The sequence below is a fragment of the Centruroides vittatus genome, unplaced genomic scaffold, assembly GCF_030686945.1.
Source record: "Centruroides vittatus isolate TY-2023 unplaced genomic scaffold, ASM3068694v2 contig_349, whole genome shotgun sequence".
Classification (NCBI taxonomy): Eukaryota; Metazoa; Arthropoda; class Arachnida; order Scorpiones; family Buthidae; genus Centruroides; species Centruroides vittatus.
This window is the reverse complement of record NW_027122172.1, coordinates 3,795,748-3,818,101: the sequence shown is the minus strand read 5'-3', so window position 1 is coordinate 3,818,101 and position 22,354 is coordinate 3,795,748. Positions and strand designations below refer to the sequence as shown.

Below are 22,354 nucleotides of genomic sequence, written 5' to 3'. Positions count from 1 at the left end.
TAACCTAGATATTTACCAATTTTCAAAACATAATAGATTACTGTCTTCCAATTTGGTTCACTGCTGTCCATCAATTCATCATATTGTAACCAAAGTGCACAAAGTTTATCTTTTATTTAATAAACTAGCCAATTTACTCTATACAGACTTGCCAAAGGTAGCCTGTACTACATTGGGCCTATCTAGTTTGTTCAAATACATTAAATATTTCATCAGCATTCTTTTTTTTTATAAATTCTGTAATGGAACTTTATCTCTAGAATGGAATTCATCTTTGTGCTCCTTCATCCAATCTCTAAAATAAGTCATTCATACATATTCAAAGAAATTGTATTTGCACCAAATAATGATCTTATTTCAAACTGTTGTTCACTCCTCACGTTAAGCCCAAGGATGCTCTCCACTTCAAGTTTTTTTTTTTTTTTTTTTTTGAAGTCCCACATTGTGTTAATGTATTCTAATTTTTCTACACTGATACAAATTGAACATTTTTATTAAATAAATAGATTATTGGATTTTAAAGATTTCTGAAGGTTTATTTACTAAAAAACCTATATATGGATAATCTTTGATTTTTGTGATATTTATTTTGATATAAGATATAAGAGTATCATACATACATGATACTCTTATATTTTTAATTCACTTTTCATATGCTAATTTTGCACTTTCACACATTATTCAGCCGACAAACAAAACATTCAAGTTATTGCGTAGCAGTGCTAGTTACTAGCTGATGTAAATAAGGTTTGATAACGTCAAAATCACCTTTAAAAAATAATTTTTTAAAAATTATTTTCTGTTCAATCTATGTTTCAACATCTTAACATGTTTACACTTCATTATATATTCACTGCAAGGAAAAATCTTATAACTTTCCAACTTTAATAAGAGATTTTATAGTTTTTGTTTTCAGCTCTTAGAAACAAAAATCTCCTTTATGATATACAGTTCTATTGTTCGACTCTCATATACATTTTAGGAAATGTATTTCATCCAAAAAACTAAGGTCAACTTGTACAAATGTACACGTATACAGTGGACCCCCCGGATATAACGCGCATGTTGAGTGGGAAACAACACCCGCATTATACCGAGCGGCGTGGTGTAACGCGGTTCACCTCTTTACTTTAGCAATAATGTCAAGCTTTTCTTTCACACTGTAAGCTTTTCTTTAATTATTGTATGCATGATGAGTAAAACACTATTCAAAATACATGCAGAAACTCAATACATACAACAATTATTCAATAAGCAGTAACAATAAAATGCGCTACTCACTAATGTGTTTGAGCTTATCGCGTCGCAAACATCGCCGGCGCTATAACAGAGTGCACGGTATAGTGAGCAGCACTGTAACGAAGGTCCACTGTATTCATAAACAACAACATAAAAAAATAGAGAAAATTATTTTATTAATTTTATTTCATTACTTTACTTATAATCAGATGTTAAAGCTGATAGTTATTTCAGCCTTATCGTTTGGTCATAAAAATATTTCTTTTATCATCATCTCTGAAATATTTATTAAATTCATTTGAAAATAATGCAGGAAAAAAATCAGAAGACTCAGACTGAAAATCTCATTCCAATGAAATTAATATCAAGTCAGATATTTAGACAGTCAACCAGTCATATTTTTTTATTTTCTATATTAATTAATGTTTAATTATTGAAATCAATTAATTAAATAAACCAATTATATAACATAAAATTAATTTCTTTTATTTTTTCTTAAATTATGAAATAACTGTAGTTATTATGTAACAGATATCATATCAAGGTTATCATTATACTTAAAAACTTGACCAATATTTTTTTTATCAAGTACTCAGACTTATAATATTTATGTAATTTGATTAATTTACAAATAATGAAATGATAATTGTCAATTATCGTTCTAAATTTCACTCTTTTAACAAACTGATTTCATTAGTACATATAAAAAAAAATACTTAAAACATAATAAACATTTATCGTCCAGATCTTGTTCCGCAACCTATTTGGGTAACACACTTAAATTTCAAAATTTGAATGCCTCTTGGAAATGAAGATAATAAAATACAAGATAACCCGAAAATCACTTAAACAAGTTATATTGTTTAAAATTTATTTTAAGAACAGTTAAACCAGTTTGGAATACATGCATGTTATTAATTTATTATTCATAACCAATCATAAATAGTAACATGCAGCTGTTGACTCATTTTTGGTTTACCCTTTATATTTAAAAAAACAGTAGTTTCCTGTTAATAACCAATCAATAAAATAAACAGATATCTGTTTATTTTATTGATTGTTATTAACAGGACGCTACCGTTTGTCGGCAAAATCATAAGCTTTATATAAAACATTTCAAACCGCAATTCATCTTAACCTGTACAGGTATACCTCGAGTTACGTCGTTCTCAATTATACGTAGTTTGTGAAAAAAGTATATGGAAAAATAAAAATCAAGTTTGTCATTTTATTCGACTTCACATCCGTCCGCCACAAATATCGAAGTCGTAATATCACTAGAAAAGTGTTAAAGCACATAAAATCATATTAAAATATGTACATTTACAGTAAATGTTAACATAATCATCATAAATCCTAGGGAACGAAACACGAAAACACCTGTGTTTCTGTGTTGTCGTCTTATTTAGCGGTCTTTAAGTGCTCATTATTGGCATTTTCCACCGTAGTTCCACTTACGTTGTAACTACACAAGTAAATTCGACTTACGTCCTTTTTTGACGTACGTCGCCTCTCCCGGAACCAATTACCGATGTAAGGTGAGGTATACCTGTATTTTACTCATAATTTTCATACTGAAAGTTTTAATGACTCAGAAGACATTACAAAATAACGCAATGCTAAGATGTATGTATGGAAAAGCTTTTACATACAAGGTTGCCTCAAAAAAATCACACACCTGCTTTTGTTTTAAAATTTTTAGTTTTATCAGGTATAGTAAACTGTTCATTTTCAAGTGTAATCTCCAAATATTCATTTAAAATTAAAATTTTTCTAAAATGGAATATTTTTTACAATTACATCTACCATCACATAGTACATGAAATGAAATAAATTTAAAGATATCTTCCCACTTAATTACTGGTGCTAATGACAACTCTTGAAGAACCTTTGTCTGGTAACAAAAAATGTTTAATAAATTGTCCAACAAACACTTTCAACTTCACTCAACATCTGCATCAGGTAGGTTATAATAGTTGACAAAAAAATCCAGACACACCCAGGAAAGAAAGAACAAAGAATAAAGTGATAGAAATTGAATGACAGGACCTGAGTAGAGTTTAAGGAAAAGTGCTTGGAAGAATAAAGTTACTAAAAGATGCGGCGGAATGGTGGGAGTTTAATAGTCATATTATAATACAAGTTGGAGAGGAGGTATTGGGGATAACATCAGGAAAAGGGCCACCCTATGAAAAAGAGATTTGATGGTGGAACAAATTAGTGAAAGTTGCAATAAAAGAAAAAAAGAAAATGAAGAAATGATGGGAAATGTCAGGTAACAGGAAAATAAAGAAATATACATTAGAGTCCTACTAGTCCGAACATCGCTAATTCAAACATGTTTCAGTCAGCAGAGAGAAAATTTTTTCTAACAAGAGGTCTGCTTAGGAATGTTCCCCTTTCTCTTTCCTGATTGAACCATATGAATGAGGCTTCATCAAACTTGTCAAACGTTGAGGGCCTTGCTGTTTATCGATTTTCAACTGATTTTTCTAAAGTAGAGGCAAACACATTGCTTGATCTTTGTGCAGTTTTTTCCAGTCGATTATTGTGGCCTTGCCCACTCCAAACTCTAATGCCAATTTCGTTGCACTTTCATCCTTGTCCAGCCTTTTCAAAATTTTGTGGCCATTATATTGGGTTGTTCGGAAAGTTCGTAGCGATTTTTGATAGCCGACAGTTGAGACACCGATTGACGCAAAAATGATTAAATTGTACAAACCAATGAATATTACGATAAATGACCTTGAGACGCGTCCGTTACAAAAAAACCGTTAAGATTATTCAAATAGCGTTTAATTTGGCTTATTGCAAAAATGGATGCGAACAACGTGCATTATCGACACTTGTTTCTTTTCTTTTTTCATAAAGGCAAAAATGCTGTACAAACAGCAAAAAAGATATGTGATGTTTATGGTGGGAGTGCTGTATCAGAATCAACTGTTCGAAAGTGGTTTGCAAAATTTAAAACGGGTAATTTCAGCCTTGATGCTCCTCGCTCAGGAAGACCTCCTGTTATTGAAGAGGACCAAATCAAAGCATTATTGGATGAAAACCCTCATTACACAACTCGAGAGATTGCAGACATAGTGAAGTCATCAAACAGTACTGTATTTCAACATCTAAAGAAGCTCGGATACGTGAATCGTTATGACATTTGGATACCTCACGACTTAACGGAAAAAAACTTACTGGATCGCATCTCCATTTGTGATTCTCTTGAAAGACGAAATGAAAATGACCCTTTTCTGAAGCGTTTAGTGACAGGTGATGAAAAGTGGATCATTTATAACAACATCAGCCGAAAACGATCGTGGGGTAAGAAAAATGAATCACCATTAAAAACTCCAAAGGCCGGTCTTCATCCAAAGAAGGCCATGCTCACTGTCTGGTGGGATTGGAAAGGAATCCTGTACTACGAGCTGCTTCCACAGAATCAAACAATTGATTCTGATAAGTATTGTTCCCAATTGGATAAGCTGAACATGGCAATTAAAGAAAAACGTCTGGAACTGGCCAATAGAAAAGGCATTGTGTTTCACCAAGATAATGCCAGACCTCACACGTCTTTACGAACACGCCAAAAATTATTGGAACTAGGCTGGGATGTTTTACCCCACCCCCCTTACTCACCCGACCTTGCCCCGTCTGACTACCATTTGTTCCGTTCTCTACAAAATTCCCTTCATGATAAAAATTTTGATACTTTGGAAGCTTGCAAAAACCACGTGGATCAGTTTTTCGCGGAAAAAACTGGAAAGTTCTACGAAGAGGGTATCATGAAGCTGCTCCGTAGATGGCAACACGTCATTAAAAACAATGGCGCATACATAATGGAATAAAAGTATATTTTTAGTATTAAAACAATTTCTTTTATTTCTCTTAAAAATCGCTACGAACTTTCCGAACAACCCAATAGCAACAGACTAAACTGAACTAAAAGTACTGAAGAGTGAAGAGTACATTCAACATTCACAATTAAGTGTGCTAACTCACACAGTAGCATCAGTCAACTGACTGGAAACCTGGACTATGTATTAAAAAAACCTTTTTTACAGTTAAAATAATTTTAAGGTGGCAAGTTGCCATTTCAAAATTACAAAACTTATTTTTGTTAACTGTTTGCACTGTCTATTGAACAAGTCAGATGACATAAAGGGTAGGGCGCTGACACATTGATGGCGTTGGATCTATATAAATCAGATCAGTTTTACTGCTTGCTTCTGCATTATTTGAATTTTCAGCTAATCCAAACAGGGCTCGGTCCCAATTAGTTTGGACTAGTGGGATTCTACTGTATAAGGTAATAAGCAAACAGGCAAAAAGTACTGTGGCAATGGCAAAGGAAGTGGCTAACGCCTATAAGGAACTGGAAAGAAAAGATAGAGATAAGCAACTGAAATAAATTGTGAAAGCAAGAGACAAGGCATCAAAGGATTTTATATCAATAAAACAGTAAAAAGGTAAAAATAGTAAAGTGTTACAAGACCAAGAGAAGATAAAGAAAAAATGGAAGAATTATTTTAGGAAGATATTGAATGAGGAAAATCCAAGAGTACAGTACTATGGAAGGACAGGGAGGCAAATGAAGAAGTGGCAGCAGATATACACAAGAAGGTGGTGGAAAGGACACTTGGAAACATTAAAAATGGGAAAGAAGTTGGTCAGATTCCAGCAGAGGTATGGAAATGTTTGGGCAAACAAGGTATTGATATTGTATGGGATCTTATTTTCATAAGCTGTGGCATCAGGAGAGGATACCAGATAAGTGGAGGAAAAATAGTTTGGTACCAATTTATAAAGTAAAAGATGTGCAGGAATGTGGGAATTACAGAGGAATGAAATTTATGAGGCACTCAATGAAAATCTGAAAGAGAATTGTGGAAGGAAGGTTAAGGCAAGAGACAACTATAGGTGAGGAACAGTTTGGTTTCAAGAGGAACAACAGATGCACAATCTTTGCTCTAAAGCAGCTGATGGAAAGATACAGAGAAATGCAAGCAGAACTGCACATGATATTCATAGACTTGGAGAAAGTGTACAATAGTGTGCCTAGACAGGTGGTATGGAGATGCATAACGGTAAAGGGAATACTAGAAAAGAATAAAGAAAATGTATAAGGGAGCATTGACTTAAGTAAAAAATAGTGTAGATTTGACAGAGAGATTCACTGTATAAATTAGACTGCACAAGAGCTTAGCCCTTAGCCCATTTATATTTGATTTGCTGTTGGATGATTGTTGGAAGATGTGAAGAGCATGGCACCATGGAGTATGCTGTTTGTGGATGACATCGTGCTGTGTGAAACATAGGTAGAGAAGAAGCTGAAGGAATGAAGAGAAGTACTGGAAGAGAGGCATAAAGATCACAGAGCAAAAAAAAGTATATATGACATCTGATGGAGGGGATGAGTTTTATATACAACTCTAGGTGAAAAGTTAATAACAACTTCCAAATTTAAGTATCTTGGATCATATGTAGCAGGTGATGGAAGAACGAGTGCAGAAACCTAGCATAGTTCAGCATGAATGGTTAAACTGGAGAAATATGAGTGGGGTGCTGTGTGCTAAGAAAATAAGTTGCAAAATGAAAGGAAGATTATACAAAATCAAGGTAAGAGCTGCAATGATGCACAGTAGTGCTGAGAAATGGGTAATTACAAGAGTCCAAGAAAAATAAAATGAAGACAGCAAAGATGAGAATGCTGAGATGAATGTATTGTGTGATGAAAAAGGACAGAATTAGGAATGATTGCATAAGAGAAACAATCAAGGTGAATCCTATATGTTAGAAGATCAAGAAAGTAGATTAAGATAGTTTGGATATGTGGTGGGAAGTAAAAACTACATTGGAAAGAAGATTTGAAAGTTGAAAGTGATAGGTGTGAATTTTCACAATCACTAGTTTTTTCTAGGGCATTTTTTTTTACCAAATTGACTTATGATATTCATTGATATCTTCATGCTATATATTATCCATGTTAAAATTTTGGTTGAATTTTTTTTTCTGCCCAAAGTACATCACTATGTTAATTAAATCCAGTTTTTGTGTTATACAGTTATCTTAAAATTTTTATGCTTACCCCAAACCCTCAAAACACCTCTGTGGAAAATCACTCCCATGTGTATGTCATTATATACAATTTTTATTTATTGTCACACAATTGCATGCATAAAAATGATTTTCTATTCCAATATCATTAAAAATGACATCATGGAAGTCCTAGTCACAATTGCTGTAAAAAATAGTCATAATGTTAAGAATATTTATCAACAATACATGACATAATGACATGGCAGTCTGTAACTCACTACAATCATGAATGCTTGCCTCCATAAGATAGCCTAAGGTACTATAATCTTCAACAATTTAATATTTTTTCAGCTTTACTTTGTGCACAAAAAATACAGAAAAATCATTTTTTCATCCTTCTGAAAAACATTCTGAAAAATATTTCTAGCTGAATTCATTTTATTGTAGAGTTTAAAAGAGTCTCTACATGAAAACTGGTCAAGGATACAGTTCTGCGAATGAAAAATTATCCAGTAAACTGAACAAACATATGATGTTAAAATTTGGCCGGTGCAAAGAAGATATACTACAAGATTTTTCAGAATCATCAAATTCAAGGAATGGCAATTGCATGCAACATAATTACATGTGAAAAATCAGAAGAAAATTGCTATCTTACACTTGTTTGATTGTTTAAAAAAACTGCATGTAATTGTGAATTAAATAATTGTTTATTTAACAACATCTTTGTAAAAAGCATGAGGAATGTTTACTTTAATTATATCAGTATTATCATTGTTGTTATAACTTAAAACATGTAATTCTATATTGTTATAAAAACATCAATTTTATGGAAACCAAACACAGTTTACCATGTCTATATCTAATCTCATGGGAATGAGAAAAAAATTTGAGATAAAGAGGTTCCTACATAGTAAACAGTATAATTTGATTGGAGGTACAATATTTTATTAATACAATAGCAAGTACAGTACATACCTGAACAGAAATAATTTGTCAATAGTTTCTGACTTTCTTCAACCAATAAGATGCAAAGCCAAACTCATAGCAAATCAGAGACTAGCAGTGTTAATTACAACTATATACTGTATTTCAAGAGATGTTTCTTAACTACAATTTATGCTGTCAAAATGTATTCATTGAGCTTTGAATTTGTAATTGACTGTTGAAACCACAATTCGAGATACAGAGGCTTTGGGAGAAAACTGTCTCAGATGAACATGAAAATATATTGAATTTATGCCAAATTTAGAATGCAGGGAAAAAAATAAATTTTGAGATAAACATGTTTCAGATAAACAGGTTCAACTGTATTTTGCGTACCTTTTTTGAAAATATAAACATGTTATATTGTTTTACATACATAATTTTACATATGTGAATCAAGAATTGTTTCCAAAAGTAAAAATTAGAATACCAACTTTGTGAAACTCAATACTCTAAAGAACAATAAATAACTCCAGTCAATATTAATACATTAATCATAAAAAATAAGGACTAATGTTTTTGATCACTACAAACATCTTAATTTCATCCCATTTTTAATTTATTAGACAAATACAATGATGTTTTAAGTACATTCCAATTCAGAAACATAGTGCCTGAAGATGATCAGTTCTGGTGATCAAAAATGTTAGTCCTTATTTTCCACAATTAATATATTTACTGGAGTTAATTATAAATCTTTAGTGTGTTGTGTTTCACACCACATTCCAGTTTAGAGGAAAAGTTGAACATAAATTTTGGTTTTTATAACAATCCTTACTTTATTTTCTTATCATACCAATAATTTTTATAAACTTTAAACAATAATCTTTTAAATATGTCTACTCTAACAACCTTAAACAGCTTTGCAAAATATAGTTAGCCACAAACGTTTTCAGACCCCTAGGACCTTCTTCAAGTGGGATCTGAGTAGAGAGTGCCCTTTTGGTCTAAACTCCCGTTAGGTATGCATTCCAACCCCCGCTACAGATGCGTACTATAAACAAACATTGCTGTGCATGTGCTGGCGGCTATAACGCCGGGTCGTACATCACTTGCCACACCTTCGAAAGTTGCTTTACATCTTTAAAGTTGATAGAAAACCCAGGCGATCCGCTTTAAAGATCCCTAGCACCTCCAAATACTTAATACAAAATACTCCAAATACTTGGAGGCACTACAGATCTTTAAAGCAGATTGCCTGGGCCTTTCTATCAACTTTAAAGACGAAAAGCAACTTTCGAAGGCATGGCAAGCGATGTACGACCCGTCGTTATAGCCACCAGCGCATGCACAGCAATGTTTGTTTATAGTATGCATCTGTAGCGGGGGGTTGGAATGCATTCGTAATGGGAGTTTAGAACGAAAGGTCACTCTCTACTCAGATCCCACCTGAAGAAGGTCCTAGGGGACCGAAAACTTTTGTGGCTAACTATATTTTGTGAAGCTGTTTAAGGTTGTTAAAGTAGACATATTTATTGTTGCTTCGTTTCTTAAGATAAATTTTAATAATCTTTTAACTCTAATTAAGCGTAAGACTAAAATTATCATCAGCATTTGTAAGAATTTGATCAGCATAAATCTAAAACACTGGATAAATACAACATTTACTTGAGCCTGTGACCGGTGTGAAAATAAACAAAATCAAATAAACAAACGTTTTCCGAACACCTTCAGTGTCCTTCCTCGGGTTAAAATGGCTGGATTCTTTGTTATAACACCGTTCCGGTCACAGGCTCAAGGAAGTGTTGTATTTATCTAATATACACCCTGGTGTGTATGAGGAGGATATCTAAAACACTGGATTATTTCCAGATAAGAAAATTAATTAAACTAGAAAATGTGAACTAAAGGTAGGTAACAAGTCACCATCTTAAAGATAAAAAGTGGACACTTTAATTCAAATTCCTAATTTAATACCAGGGGCTGTATTCTGGTCACCATCTCTGGTCTCTCGACTCTCACAAGCCTGGTCACTGATTGGCTAATCCAAATGATTAGCCAATCAGTGACCGGCTTATGAGAGACGAGAGACCAGAGATGGTGACCAGAATACAGCCCCAGGTGTACTCAGCAAAGAGAGGCTACAATCTTATTACATCACCTAAGGTTCGCTGAGAAAAAATTCTTTATTTAACAAACATTTTCAATTAATTATCATAGGCCATCTTCAGGTTTTGAACTAAATTTAAAAAACTGTTCCAAAAATATAACCTTCTATTTAAATTTCACATTTAAACTATTCTAAATACAAATATAATTTCTTTAATATAAACTTTCAAATTACCCTTACAAATATAAACTTTTAGCATTCAGAACACTGATTAGAAGAGCCTTTTTGTATTGTTCCAATATACAGGACTGGTTAAAAGAAATCAATAGAATTAAAGAAATTGTAACAACATTAGAATATAAAACATCCACTATAGAAGGGCTCATTAGGAGTTAAGATGAAAACAAAGATTAAACCTCTAAAAAACATCAACAGAATCAATAAATTTACATACAACAAATGTTTGGGATGCATCATAAGTGAGCTGAACTTACAAAAACTCAAAGATAGTGTACAAAAAAACACTTAGTAATTTACTAATGAGTGATAAAAACAAACTAAGGAAAGAAAAAAGAAAACTAATAGTTAGGGATAAAAAGATTATGTTGGGGTTAAACAAAGAAACCTCACAGTATGTTTTAAGGAACACAAGTACAATGTGGAAGAAAACCATAGTAATACAATTTTAGCGGCAATGTCACAGATGGAAGCTCAGTTGTAAAGTCGGATAAAGTAAACATTATTAAAACAGTGCACTCTCCAACCGTTGCTATGGATATGAAAAAACTAAGATATATACAAGAGCAAGATTAAAGAACAATGCTTGAATGCTAGGGATGAAAATGCATTACCTTCAGCTTGAAAATGCATGATAAAAAAAGATTAGGATATAGAAACCTCGCGTTATGGCTTCACTTTTGGTCCCTACAATCAACTTTGGCTTTACTTTTATGTCATACTTTCTTAATGTTTATTTTTATTTTATATTTTTTTAACCCTCTGCGGCTCTCAGGTGGTCTCACATACCCAGCGCACTCTTAAGTTAACATTTTTAAATATTAAATATACCTTTAAAAATCTGAAAAATTTGTATTCTTCCAACTTTTCAACCCGATCAATATCCTGTTAAAACTTTTTGCACAGCAATGTTTATTTTTGAAGGAAAAAAAAAAAGCTTTGGGTCTGATAGACCCAATGCAAATAATGATGTAGCTAAAAACTAAGATTTGTCCGGTCAATTTGATAGCAGGCACCACAAAAGTGAATCAAATATTAATTTTGTTTAAAATAAATTTTATAAATTCTTGGGATAAAGTAGTTGTTCAGAAGTATTTTTCACTGAATATACAGTAAGGGGTGTGGTTTATAGATTCCAGAGGAACTGGGTAGTTTTCACTCTAGCTTACAGTGACTGTAAATGAAAATGTTCAGTTCCCTTTTGCACATGTGCAATGAATGGATTGAACGAATCATAATCTTGAATATCTAATGTCTGACAGACACAAGTCCTAACCTAAGCACTTCAATATTATAGTGGAATGTGTTAAAAGACCAATCAGTTCATCACCATTGCTTATAGTGAGTGTCGCAATAACTTTTTATCACGTTCAATTTGTTGTGTGGTCTCTCTTAAACCCTATAATAGTTATTTATTTATATTTTCGTTTCATTTATATTATTATTATTTTATATTCATATTTTTTGTTATAATGTTGTTTTCAAATGTAATATCTAATTAATGTTTAATCATTTTAATTATTATTTTATTTTCATTATATAACTTTTTTTTATTACTTTTATTATTAATTTATGATTATTTCTCGTACGTTAGGTGATGTAAGTTCTGGCTGGCTTTCTTTTACATTTACTAACCAATCAGTGACTTGTGAAAACAGTCTAGCTATAAATTGCTGGAAAATGTCCACCCTCTTCAGCAATGATCTTGGAAATTGAACGTAAACAATTGCTATAAATTTGCTTGTTTTAATCGTGTTATAAGCTATAAATGTCTAATTAAATGTTGTTTGATAGTGTTTAGACGAGTAAACATGTTTTCAAAACTGTATAGCAACAAATATTCCTGGGAAACTCCATTTTCCTATAATAAGTCTATGGAAAATCATCTTGTGTTAATTTGCTTTAAAATTTTTGTTTACACATCTTTTACATTCTAATTGGTAATTTCTATTATGACTGAATCAATTTCAATGAATAAATGTTCTTTCAGAACCGTTTGTTCGAGATTTTCCAGCAAAGAACCAATGTCTTTCCAGGTCACATCACCAGAGTCAGAACCTATACAAATGTTACAAATATTTCTGTCATTTTTTAGCTGTAATTTACCTAATTTTCATGTTATTTGACTTTACTTAGATTAGAAGATGTCTTATCAAAAGCTTCCAGTCAAAAAATTCACCAGGAAACTCATTACTTCCACATGTTGTGTAATTGCAGGAAAAATTAAACCAAAAGTATTTTATTTGTGTGACGATTTTACCATGGAATGTTTCTGACAAAACACTTATTCATTTAAATCACCTGAATAAATATAAAATTTAGCTAGATTAGAGCCGAAAAATGACGAAAATAGAGATTATCTAACATTGGTTTACACATTTACCTTGATTTACGTGGAGGAAGAGTTCTTATTGCAGTTAATTTTCCACCAGACAATTCTGAGTAAATGCTTACTTGTTCAAACAGAATCAAACAACTAGGAATTAGCTAATTAGAACTTAAACATTATGGAATTACATGTAAATAAAAGAATGATAGTTACATGACAATTGTATCGTGTAGATATCATTTTTTTATAATCTAATAATCTTAATTAATCTTCTAAAAATAATTTTAATTAAAATCTGCATTTATTATCTATTTATTTCTCATCACTGCACAACAAAACAAACCTAAAAAGACAGCATGAGCTAATTTCCAAGTAATTATAAATGAAATTGCTGCATTTGATTGCGTCGCGACTTTTTTGTACGACAAAAAATATAAAAATAAATTATGATAATACAAATTGTGAAAATTGTAAAATTTTTGCTAATTGCATTTTTATAACATTCAGGAATTGACATGGATGCATTTTTTTTTTTTTTTGCTTAATAACACATGACTATATCACATAAAAAATTAAAAATAAAATTAATGTGTAAAGATCTAACAAAACTATCTGTTAAATCTTAAATACAACAATCATATGAGTAAAATGAGATAAAAACTTTGTCAATTAGTTGATTTACAACCCAGAAAGAAGCATTTGTTAATAGAGTCATAAAACAATTAACATTTATTGACTCTCGTGTAGAGAGTGGCACAGGGTCTATTAACAATTCTTCTTCCAGTAGTATGAAATTTCTACTAACTTCACATCGAGTCATCTTTCTTTCCCATTTACAAACAAACCCAACGACAATCAGTAAATATTGAGATAATTTACGGCAAGTTGAATTTTGATGTGTTTATTTTTTGTGTTTTTTGGATTAAATTACATAAAAATAAACATTAAAAATGCAATTTTGTCAATACACAATTAATTTATACCACTAGAAAGAAAACAAAGAATTTAACGGAAAAATTGTAGTTGTTTTTTACACGATAGATAAAATTTAATAATTTCGTATTAAAACACAAGGTCCGACAGACCCACTGAAACTCAGACAAGGGCAAGGAATCACATGACTTACAAAGTTAATTTTATTTTTATTTTGTTAACCTTATATTTTTCATAATTTATTTACTTAATTCGGGCAATTTTAAATTTGTATTTAAAATGTTCTATTTTTGGAACAATTTTTAAAATTTAGTTCAAAACCTGAAGATGGTCTATGGTAATAAGTTGAAAACATTTGTTAAATAAAGAATTTTCTCTCAGTGAACCTCATCAGGTGATGTAATATGATTGTTTTCTAATTTAATTCTAAAATTTTAAGTTAATACAACTAACTAGTAAAACTATTTCCATAATTTTTATTAACTTACTTGTTTGATTTATATTAATGGCAGCAGATGTGTAAGCTGACTTTTGTGGAACAATTCCTGTTGCTTGTGAATTTGGTTGCAATTGTGAAGTTTGATCATTGTTTTGTAGCTTTTCATCTGTAGAAGTTTGCTTACTTTCATATTCTTGAGTTGTTTGTTGTCTCTCTCTCAGCAAAGAAGCTATTTGTATACGAATCAATAATGCAACGAGACGCACATCATCTTCCATAAGTATTCCGGTCATAGCCTTTGAAGAAATAAACATAAATTTTAGTACAAAACATACTTATGAAATACATGAATTTTTATATATATATAATTTTATAAATTTGAATAGTTATATAGAAATATTAAATAATTTGTTTGGAAGTCATAAAATTACAAATGTGTAGGAAATAAAGTAATCCAATTAGAGGTTACTAAATGCTGTATACACTCTTTGTCAGAAAAGTTCCAGGACAAAGCTCGTAAAAAATAGAAAATTACAATTACCAAGTAATGATCCTAGTTCCTGTCAAAGTAGTCCCCTCAGCTGCCACAATTGCCTACATTTCTGGAGATCTTGGATGCAAGCAGAGAAAGCTTCAAGTGTGATGCTTGTTAGCTCATTTATCACAGTTTGTTGGATGTCTGCAATATCTTGATGAAACATTCCTTTCACTTGCTTGACGACATGTCCCTTTCAGTTGCAACCCTTTGTCAGATAAGTGTGATTTTTTTCTTGTTTCTGCGATTGAAAAAGCAACTGAAAGGGATATTTCTTCAAGATATTGCAGACATCCAACAAACTGTGACAAATGAGCTAACAAGCATCACACTTGAAACTTTCTCTGCTTGCTTCCAAGACCTCCAGACATAGGCAATTGTGTGTAGATAGCTGAGGGAACTACTTTGACAGGAGCTAGGATCATTACTTGGTAATTGCAATTTTCTATTTTTTACGAGCTTTGTCCTGGAACTTTTCTGACAAAAAGCACACATACGTTGGAAGATTTTAAATTTCAGAATGGAAAACATGTAAAATGTAGCAATTCACAAATGTTTTCATAATCAACCTGATTCCAAGTTCAGGTTTATAGAGGTAATTTTGAATTGGATGCATCAAATAGAATGCATGTGTAAATTCAAAATTGAATAGGCCAGTATAAGACATGCATTGAGCCATCTATGTCACCCAGATTATATTGATGTTTCATAATATATCCACCATGCTTTGGATATCCCTAAAGTTAATACAATTAGAGTTACGACTGACTTTAAATATTCCAATGGACTCTAAGAGAGTGATTTGATACCATATCAGACTCTTAGAGTTCATTAAAAAATTGTATGGTTAATATAGGTGCACCCCAAAATACTTAATTTTTATAGAATGTTCATTATTGCCCTTGTCTTTTGATATTCTAAATCAGTGTTTGAACTGGATCTTTAGAACAAAGGAACTAGATGAAAAATGGAGTAAGAAGTGTTTACATCATGTGTCTGAATAAACAATTTTATGTGGACTAAAAATATTAGATATAATTGTGTTAATAAAGGCATTAATTTTGATATATTATTAGATTGTTACTATTTATTAAAACTAAATTTCTTTGATAGTTAAATTTTGGACTTGAACAGATGCATTGAGTTCTTATAATACTTAATGTATGTTAAGTATTTAAATACATCATTTTTTGACAGATTCATTTATAACACCATTTCTCATAATATTAATTCTATCTCAATGCAAGTTAAGTTTAATTTTTATAATTTTTTGCAGAATTAATGCAGAGATATCTGCATAACATTGTGAAGATGATCAGTTTCTGGATGCATATCACAAGATAGCTGTGTTTCATTTTTTCAAAACAGCGTAAAAGTATTGTTTGTGTTTATATTATTTTTTTTAAAGTTTCGGATCTTTTTGATAATTGTTACAATTATGAATTATTTTTCTTTATTGAAAAAATTAAATTATTTTTTACGTAATTTTGTAGTAGACTTAATATTTTGTTTTTTACTTATTATTTGGATAGTTTGACTTATATTTGGGAGTTCTTGGTTAGCTCATAGGTAGTATTATTTCATCACTTTATAATGCCTTTATGGATCTTGGGAGACTATTGGATTGATGTAATAATTAATTTTTTGTATTTTGCTTTTAGACGAGTATGGTTATACTTTTGTATTTTTGCCTTTTCCTTTTGTTTATAGATAGTTCTCCTCATAATTTTGAATTTTTGAACGTTTGATTAATTAATTGTTCTTTTTAAATTAATTTTGTTTGCTAAGTAATATCATATGAAACTTGTAATAATCTTTTGTGGTAAGAATATTTGTATTCCTTGCACCACGGATAAAACCAGTAAGCTAAATAAATAAATTAATACGTGCAGTACGTAAAAGACATTTTATGATTTTTAAAGACATTCTCAATAAGATCAAAGGAAAAGCTGTTCGATAAAGTTGTAATTAGAATTTAAAATCAACCAATAATCCGCAGATTATTTGTAGATGATTACAGTGATATAATTTTACTATCAATTTTTATTAAAGCTAAAAAAATTATACCATGGCTCCAGCAACTTCTTCTGCATTATCATTTTCAATATCAAAATCGAATTGTATTGCTTCATTTTCTTTATATTTATCTTTTCTCTTTTTAGGATCGAGTACTCTGAGTCTCAGTTCCATTTTCATTGCTTTACTTGCAATGCTGTCTTCACGATTAACAAATTCCACTTTAATCCCAACTTCATCTTGAAAAAATTCAAGTTGAAGCAACTCTTTTACTCGAGGTCTGAAAATTTTCATTACAACAAGAAATGTAATTCAATGTTAAGAAATTTTTTAATAAAAATTTAAAAGTATGATAGAAAATAAACCTGTTTTCTTTTTCAAGTTGTATGCACAAACTGATTATGTCTTTCATTTCAGGAATTTCAACTTTATTAAAACTTAAAGGAGGAACACCCTAAAAAAATAATTTTAAAATTATTAATATATTTATTTTAAATAATGATGTTCGTCATAGTTTAACTTTAATGAAACAAAAACTACTTAATAATAAATTAAAATTCTCTGATAACATACTGAATGCTTTAACCAAATTATTAGAATTTATATTAAAACATGTTCCAAAAATTCACTAGAACTTATACTTTTAATGACTCTTATTCTTTAAAAAGTAGAAATTTAAATAACACATATATTCATGAAAAGCTGAAAAATGTCATTAAAAGTTAGACATTATGATACTATGGTTATAATGTATCTTTAAGGATATAATGTATTATTATAGGAAAGTAAAGCAAAAGCCCAAAGAAATACGCTAACGGTGCATTATATACTAAGGCTCGTCATTAGTGTGCCAGGTGTGGACTTGCGCGGACAAAAATAAAATATCTTTACTTAGATCAAATGTCAAAAGAATTACTATACGTAATATAAAAAATTCTATTTACTAGTAAAGCCTGTAAATGTACAATTCAACAATGCTAGAAAATATTTGTAAAATAAAAAATACTTTATGAAACCAAAACAAATATGTACAGACCCTTCCCAACAATTTGAAAACTTCAATTAAATTAAAACTATTTTAATTCTATCTCCACACAACTGACAAGAAAGATAGGAATCAATTCTCTCGAAAAAATACAATGAGCAACATACCTTACGAACTGATGACTGTTGTGCAAAGAAAAAAAAATTCACCTCAAACGCTTTTGAACTCCCCAGAGTTCTTCTTCAGGCATTAAATGGATGTCTGATGTAACGTAAAGCTTTGGAATACAACCATTCAAACAATCATTTGAGTCTGACACACAATAAATTTTAGAAGAGTCATGTTGTGCTTGCGCATTCAGAAATATTTTACATTATTAGAAAAAAAGTAAAATGAAGAAATTAAACATATAATCATAGTTTTTGATGTAATGCTAACAGTTTCACAATTTTAGAATAAAGATTTGTTCATTTGTTTTAATGCATCATCTAGAGGGATCTATAACCTCCCTTAAATCGGCATGCTGGCATTCCTCCAGGATAAACCAGCATGCTAGTTTTTACTATACAGAAATATCTGATTTCACAGTCTATCCTGGATAGACCGACATGCTGATCATTCCATGAAAATACGTTAATACACAAACATAAGTTTGGCCTATAAATTTTAATGTTAAATAGACAAGGAGGATCAAAATAATTGCTAAAAATATCAAAAACCAACAGATTTACAGGCAAAATTTGTATGTAAACTTGGGATCTTACCCTAACTTAATCCTGTGATCTAAAGATATGATTAAATGTAAATTTTATTATATCTTTAGATCACAGGGTTAAAAATACTTACACTGATAACTTTCTTGTATATTTGAGCTGGTCCACTACATTCAGAATAAGGATACTCTGACGTAGCCATTTCTAACATACACATTCCAAATGCATATACATCAACAGATTCATCATATCGTTCTTCATACATTTCTGGTGCCATAAATTCTGGCGTACCTGAAAAGATAATTTAAAGATAAATAGAATAAATGACTTAAAAAATAAGTTAAAAATTAAAATTTTAAAAACTTACCAATAACACTTTTAGCAAATGACCTATTTTTTAAAGTAGCTAAACCTAAATCACCAATCTTTACTGAGCCTGTTGTTCCAGTTATAAAAATATTGTCACATTTCAAGTCTCGATGAATTATAGGAGGACAACGTGAATGTAAAAAGTTTAAGCCTTTTAAAATCTGCTTGCACCATGATTTTAATACCTTGAGATTAATTTTCTTAAAGCGACGAAGATATCTAAATTTAGAGAAAAATAAATTTGTGAAATGTTACATTTATTGGCATACCAAGAATATATATGCAAGAAAAAAATTTAATTGTTAATATGTGGTAGAATCCAAAATTTCAAGGACTTGGTGTATAGTTCCCTGACTTGAATAGTTTAAACTATACACTGATACACAACCACTTTCAAACTAATCCCCTTGAACAATGATATACTTTTTCCAGTGGTTATACAGCTTCTGGAAGCATTTCTGTAAGTCAATCATTCATAATGCCTTCTGCAATGCTGCTTTCACCTCATTTGATAACTCAAATTGATGTCAAAACAATCTCAGACCATTTATGACAAATGTACTCAAGCAATTCCACATTTTACAGCCAGATATGTGACAAGCACTAGAAAAAGTATATTGTTGTCCAACTGGATTAGTTTAAAAAGTGGTTGTGCATCAGTGTTTTAAACTATTCAAGGCAAGGAACTACATGCCAAGTTCTTAAAATTTTGAATCCCGCTATGTATATCTAAGTAAAAATGAAATTGTTTGAACTACACTACACTGGAGAACACTGGGATGTGTAAAATACTGCACTCTTAGAACCTATAACTGGTGTGATATAAAAAAACAAAGGATGCTTATCACCACAAACGTTTTCGAACTGCTGGGAGTTCTTCTTCAGGTGTGAGACTGAATTACTGATGGGACATCCTTAATATTTGTGATTAGAATATAATCAAAGCAGAACTTTAATACAGCCAATCAGAAATTTAAATTGTTAGTTTATTCTTAAGATGCATTTTAAGTTAATTAAACAATGTAATTTAATAAACTAAAGACAAACTACAATATTATTTACAGATTATTGTTCTATTAATTAAACAATTTAATTATGTAAAATTATGTAATTGTTTAGATAAGGATGAGCAGGCATAAAGGTAAGTGTGAGGTTCTGGAAAGGGTTGAAACAAAAATTTAATTTCAAATTAATTAGGAGCAAAAATGCTAGTGTCAAGTCAATTCAAAGGTGATGTTAGTTATGTAAGAGAGAGGAGGAAAAAAAACTGTAACTGTCAAACAAATGTGATGCAAAAACAAATGAAGTAATTGATCAGATGGAATGTCAATCGGAAAAGGTAGAACTCTGACTCAAGCACTCATAAACAGTCACTCTAGGAAAAACAATTTTGAAAAAGGAGATAGATTTGATGGATAGAAAAACATCATGTACGATCGTTAAAATTCCGAAAGGACAGAAATCACAAACAATGGGCTAAATTATGAGTGCAAGGCTTATGGTTCTATCAACAATCTCCGGGCATAGTCAATGAAAAGGTGTCGAATAGACGCCTCAAATCAGACCTTTCTCGTGAACTGATCAGGTCTTGGTTTTCACCTGGAAACAAAGAAGAGACTAATCGGGAAGCAAGGAATGAGATGTGGGGCCAATCAGAAATACAGATAGCGGGAGAAAAACTATAAACTTCGGTATTTCAAGGTCAAAGAACTGTCTTCCTCTGGATTAAGCCCAAAGTCGTGCTCATTAAGTTCTGTTGTGTTGTCATTAACCACATAGGACGCCACCGATTCATCGCCGATCGTCTGCACCCGTCCAACAAACCCTTCTCGTCTGCCCTGGGGCTACGACCGATAGACCGAAACTCTTGCCACTTCAAAGGAACTGTCTAATGTCGACGTAAGCATAAATTCGACAAAATAAACGGTTTTTAACTTTGTAAGACACTTGTCATCATTTGTCTCCTCTACCACATCCCACATATAATCATATTCTAGGCTTTTCCTGACATGCAATTAACTGATTGTCCCTAAAAGTAAAGGATGCATCCACCTAATTAATAAGAACTTGCATCAGGTTTTTAAATATACATGACTGTCAAAAATCAGTTAATCAAGTTTATTTTAAAAACAGTTAAACAAAACAACATGCAGCTGTTCCAGACCAGTTTTAATCGTTCTTAAAATACAACTTAGTTAACTTGGGCCACTCTGAATTAATTGAATTTTTTTAAAAAGTATATAGTTTAGTAATAAGTAACTTAACATTATGTAACTTTAACTTTTGTTAGAGATAAAATTGTTTTCTGTATTAGTCATAATTATTATAATCTTAACTTTTGTAATAAAACAAATGTTCACATTTTAAAATTAGAAAAAATATTTTATTTTTGTTGTTAATTAGACACCTGATAAAGATGATTTTATTAAATATTTCAAATTTAAAAAAAAATTCACTGGTGTAAGCCAAGATAACTTATTTTATAAACTATGCATGTGTGTGTGTGTGTGTGTGTGTGTGTGTGCGTGTGCGTGTGTGTGTGTGTGCATGTGCACAGTTGAACCTGTCCATCTCTAATCTTACAGGAACAATACAGAAAAATTCAAAATAGACAGGTTTCAAAATGTAGAAGTTCCTATACAATAAAGAGTAATAAGTTTAATTGGAGGTAGGTATTTTATTAATATAATAGCAAGTACAGCACATACCTGTATTAGGTATAAATAAAATATTTTTTACATATCTTAACAGAAATAGTTTGTCAATAGTTTCTGATGCCTGACCATGTTCGACTGATAAGACACAAGCCGACTCATTTCTAATCAAAGAACAGCAGCATTAATTGCAACTATGTATTGTATTGCAAGAAATGTTTCTCAATTACAGTTTATGCTATGGATTTTAGTCATCAAGTTTTGAAATTGTAATTGACACTTCAGTTCATAATTTGATATATAGAGGTTTTGGAAGAAAATTATTTGAGATAAACATAGAAAATATAACGAATTTAGGTTGAAAATGCAGAGAAAAAATAAATTTCAAGATAAAGAGGATATTGAGATAAACATGTTTCAAATAGACAGGTTCAACTGTACATGTATGTGTTCTTGCATACACATACATATACACAAGATCTGTCCACAAATTTTTAAGACTGATTTTATTACAAGACTACTATGTAACATCTATTTTCTGACAAAGTCTTAGTATGGTGGTTAGACTAATACTTAACCATATTTCAACAATCTCTTCTGTACAACAGCTCTAGAGTTCTCATTTCTTTTGTGAATAAATAATTTTGTACATTGTAACTGAAATAATCCATTATAAAGCATTTTTTAGCAAAAAAAAAAAACAAAAGTATTACTGTGTTACTTCATCCATTCTACAATCCAGATTACACCTATGCTAAACATGTTATCTTCTCCAAACTATACATTGTAAGGTACATTGAAAGGTAACAATTTCAAATGCTAACACATTCACAAT

General features: G+C 30.9%; 1 protein-coding gene across 6 annotated transcripts in view; it reads right to left on the bottom strand.

Moving 5' to 3' along the window:
• LOC136974439 (serine/threonine-protein kinase WNK-like) overlaps positions 1–22,354 on the bottom strand; it is a 161,850-nt gene that overhangs the window by 79,609 nt on the left and 59,887 nt on the right. For all 6 annotated transcript variants that reach the window (XM_067269322.1, XM_067269321.1, XM_067269327.1 and 3 more), the window contains exons 4-8: positions 18,864–19,084; positions 18,630–18,787; positions 17,164–17,252; positions 16,850–17,078; positions 14,297–14,543 (exon numbers count right to left, since the gene is read on the bottom strand). In XM_067269322.1, the coding sequence (XP_067125423.1) occupies positions 14,297–14,543; positions 16,850–17,078; positions 17,164–17,252; positions 18,630–18,787; positions 18,864–19,084 (944 nt within the window). The remainder of the gene's footprint in view (positions 1–14,296; positions 14,544–16,849; positions 17,079–17,163; positions 17,253–18,629; positions 18,788–18,863; positions 19,085–22,354) is intronic.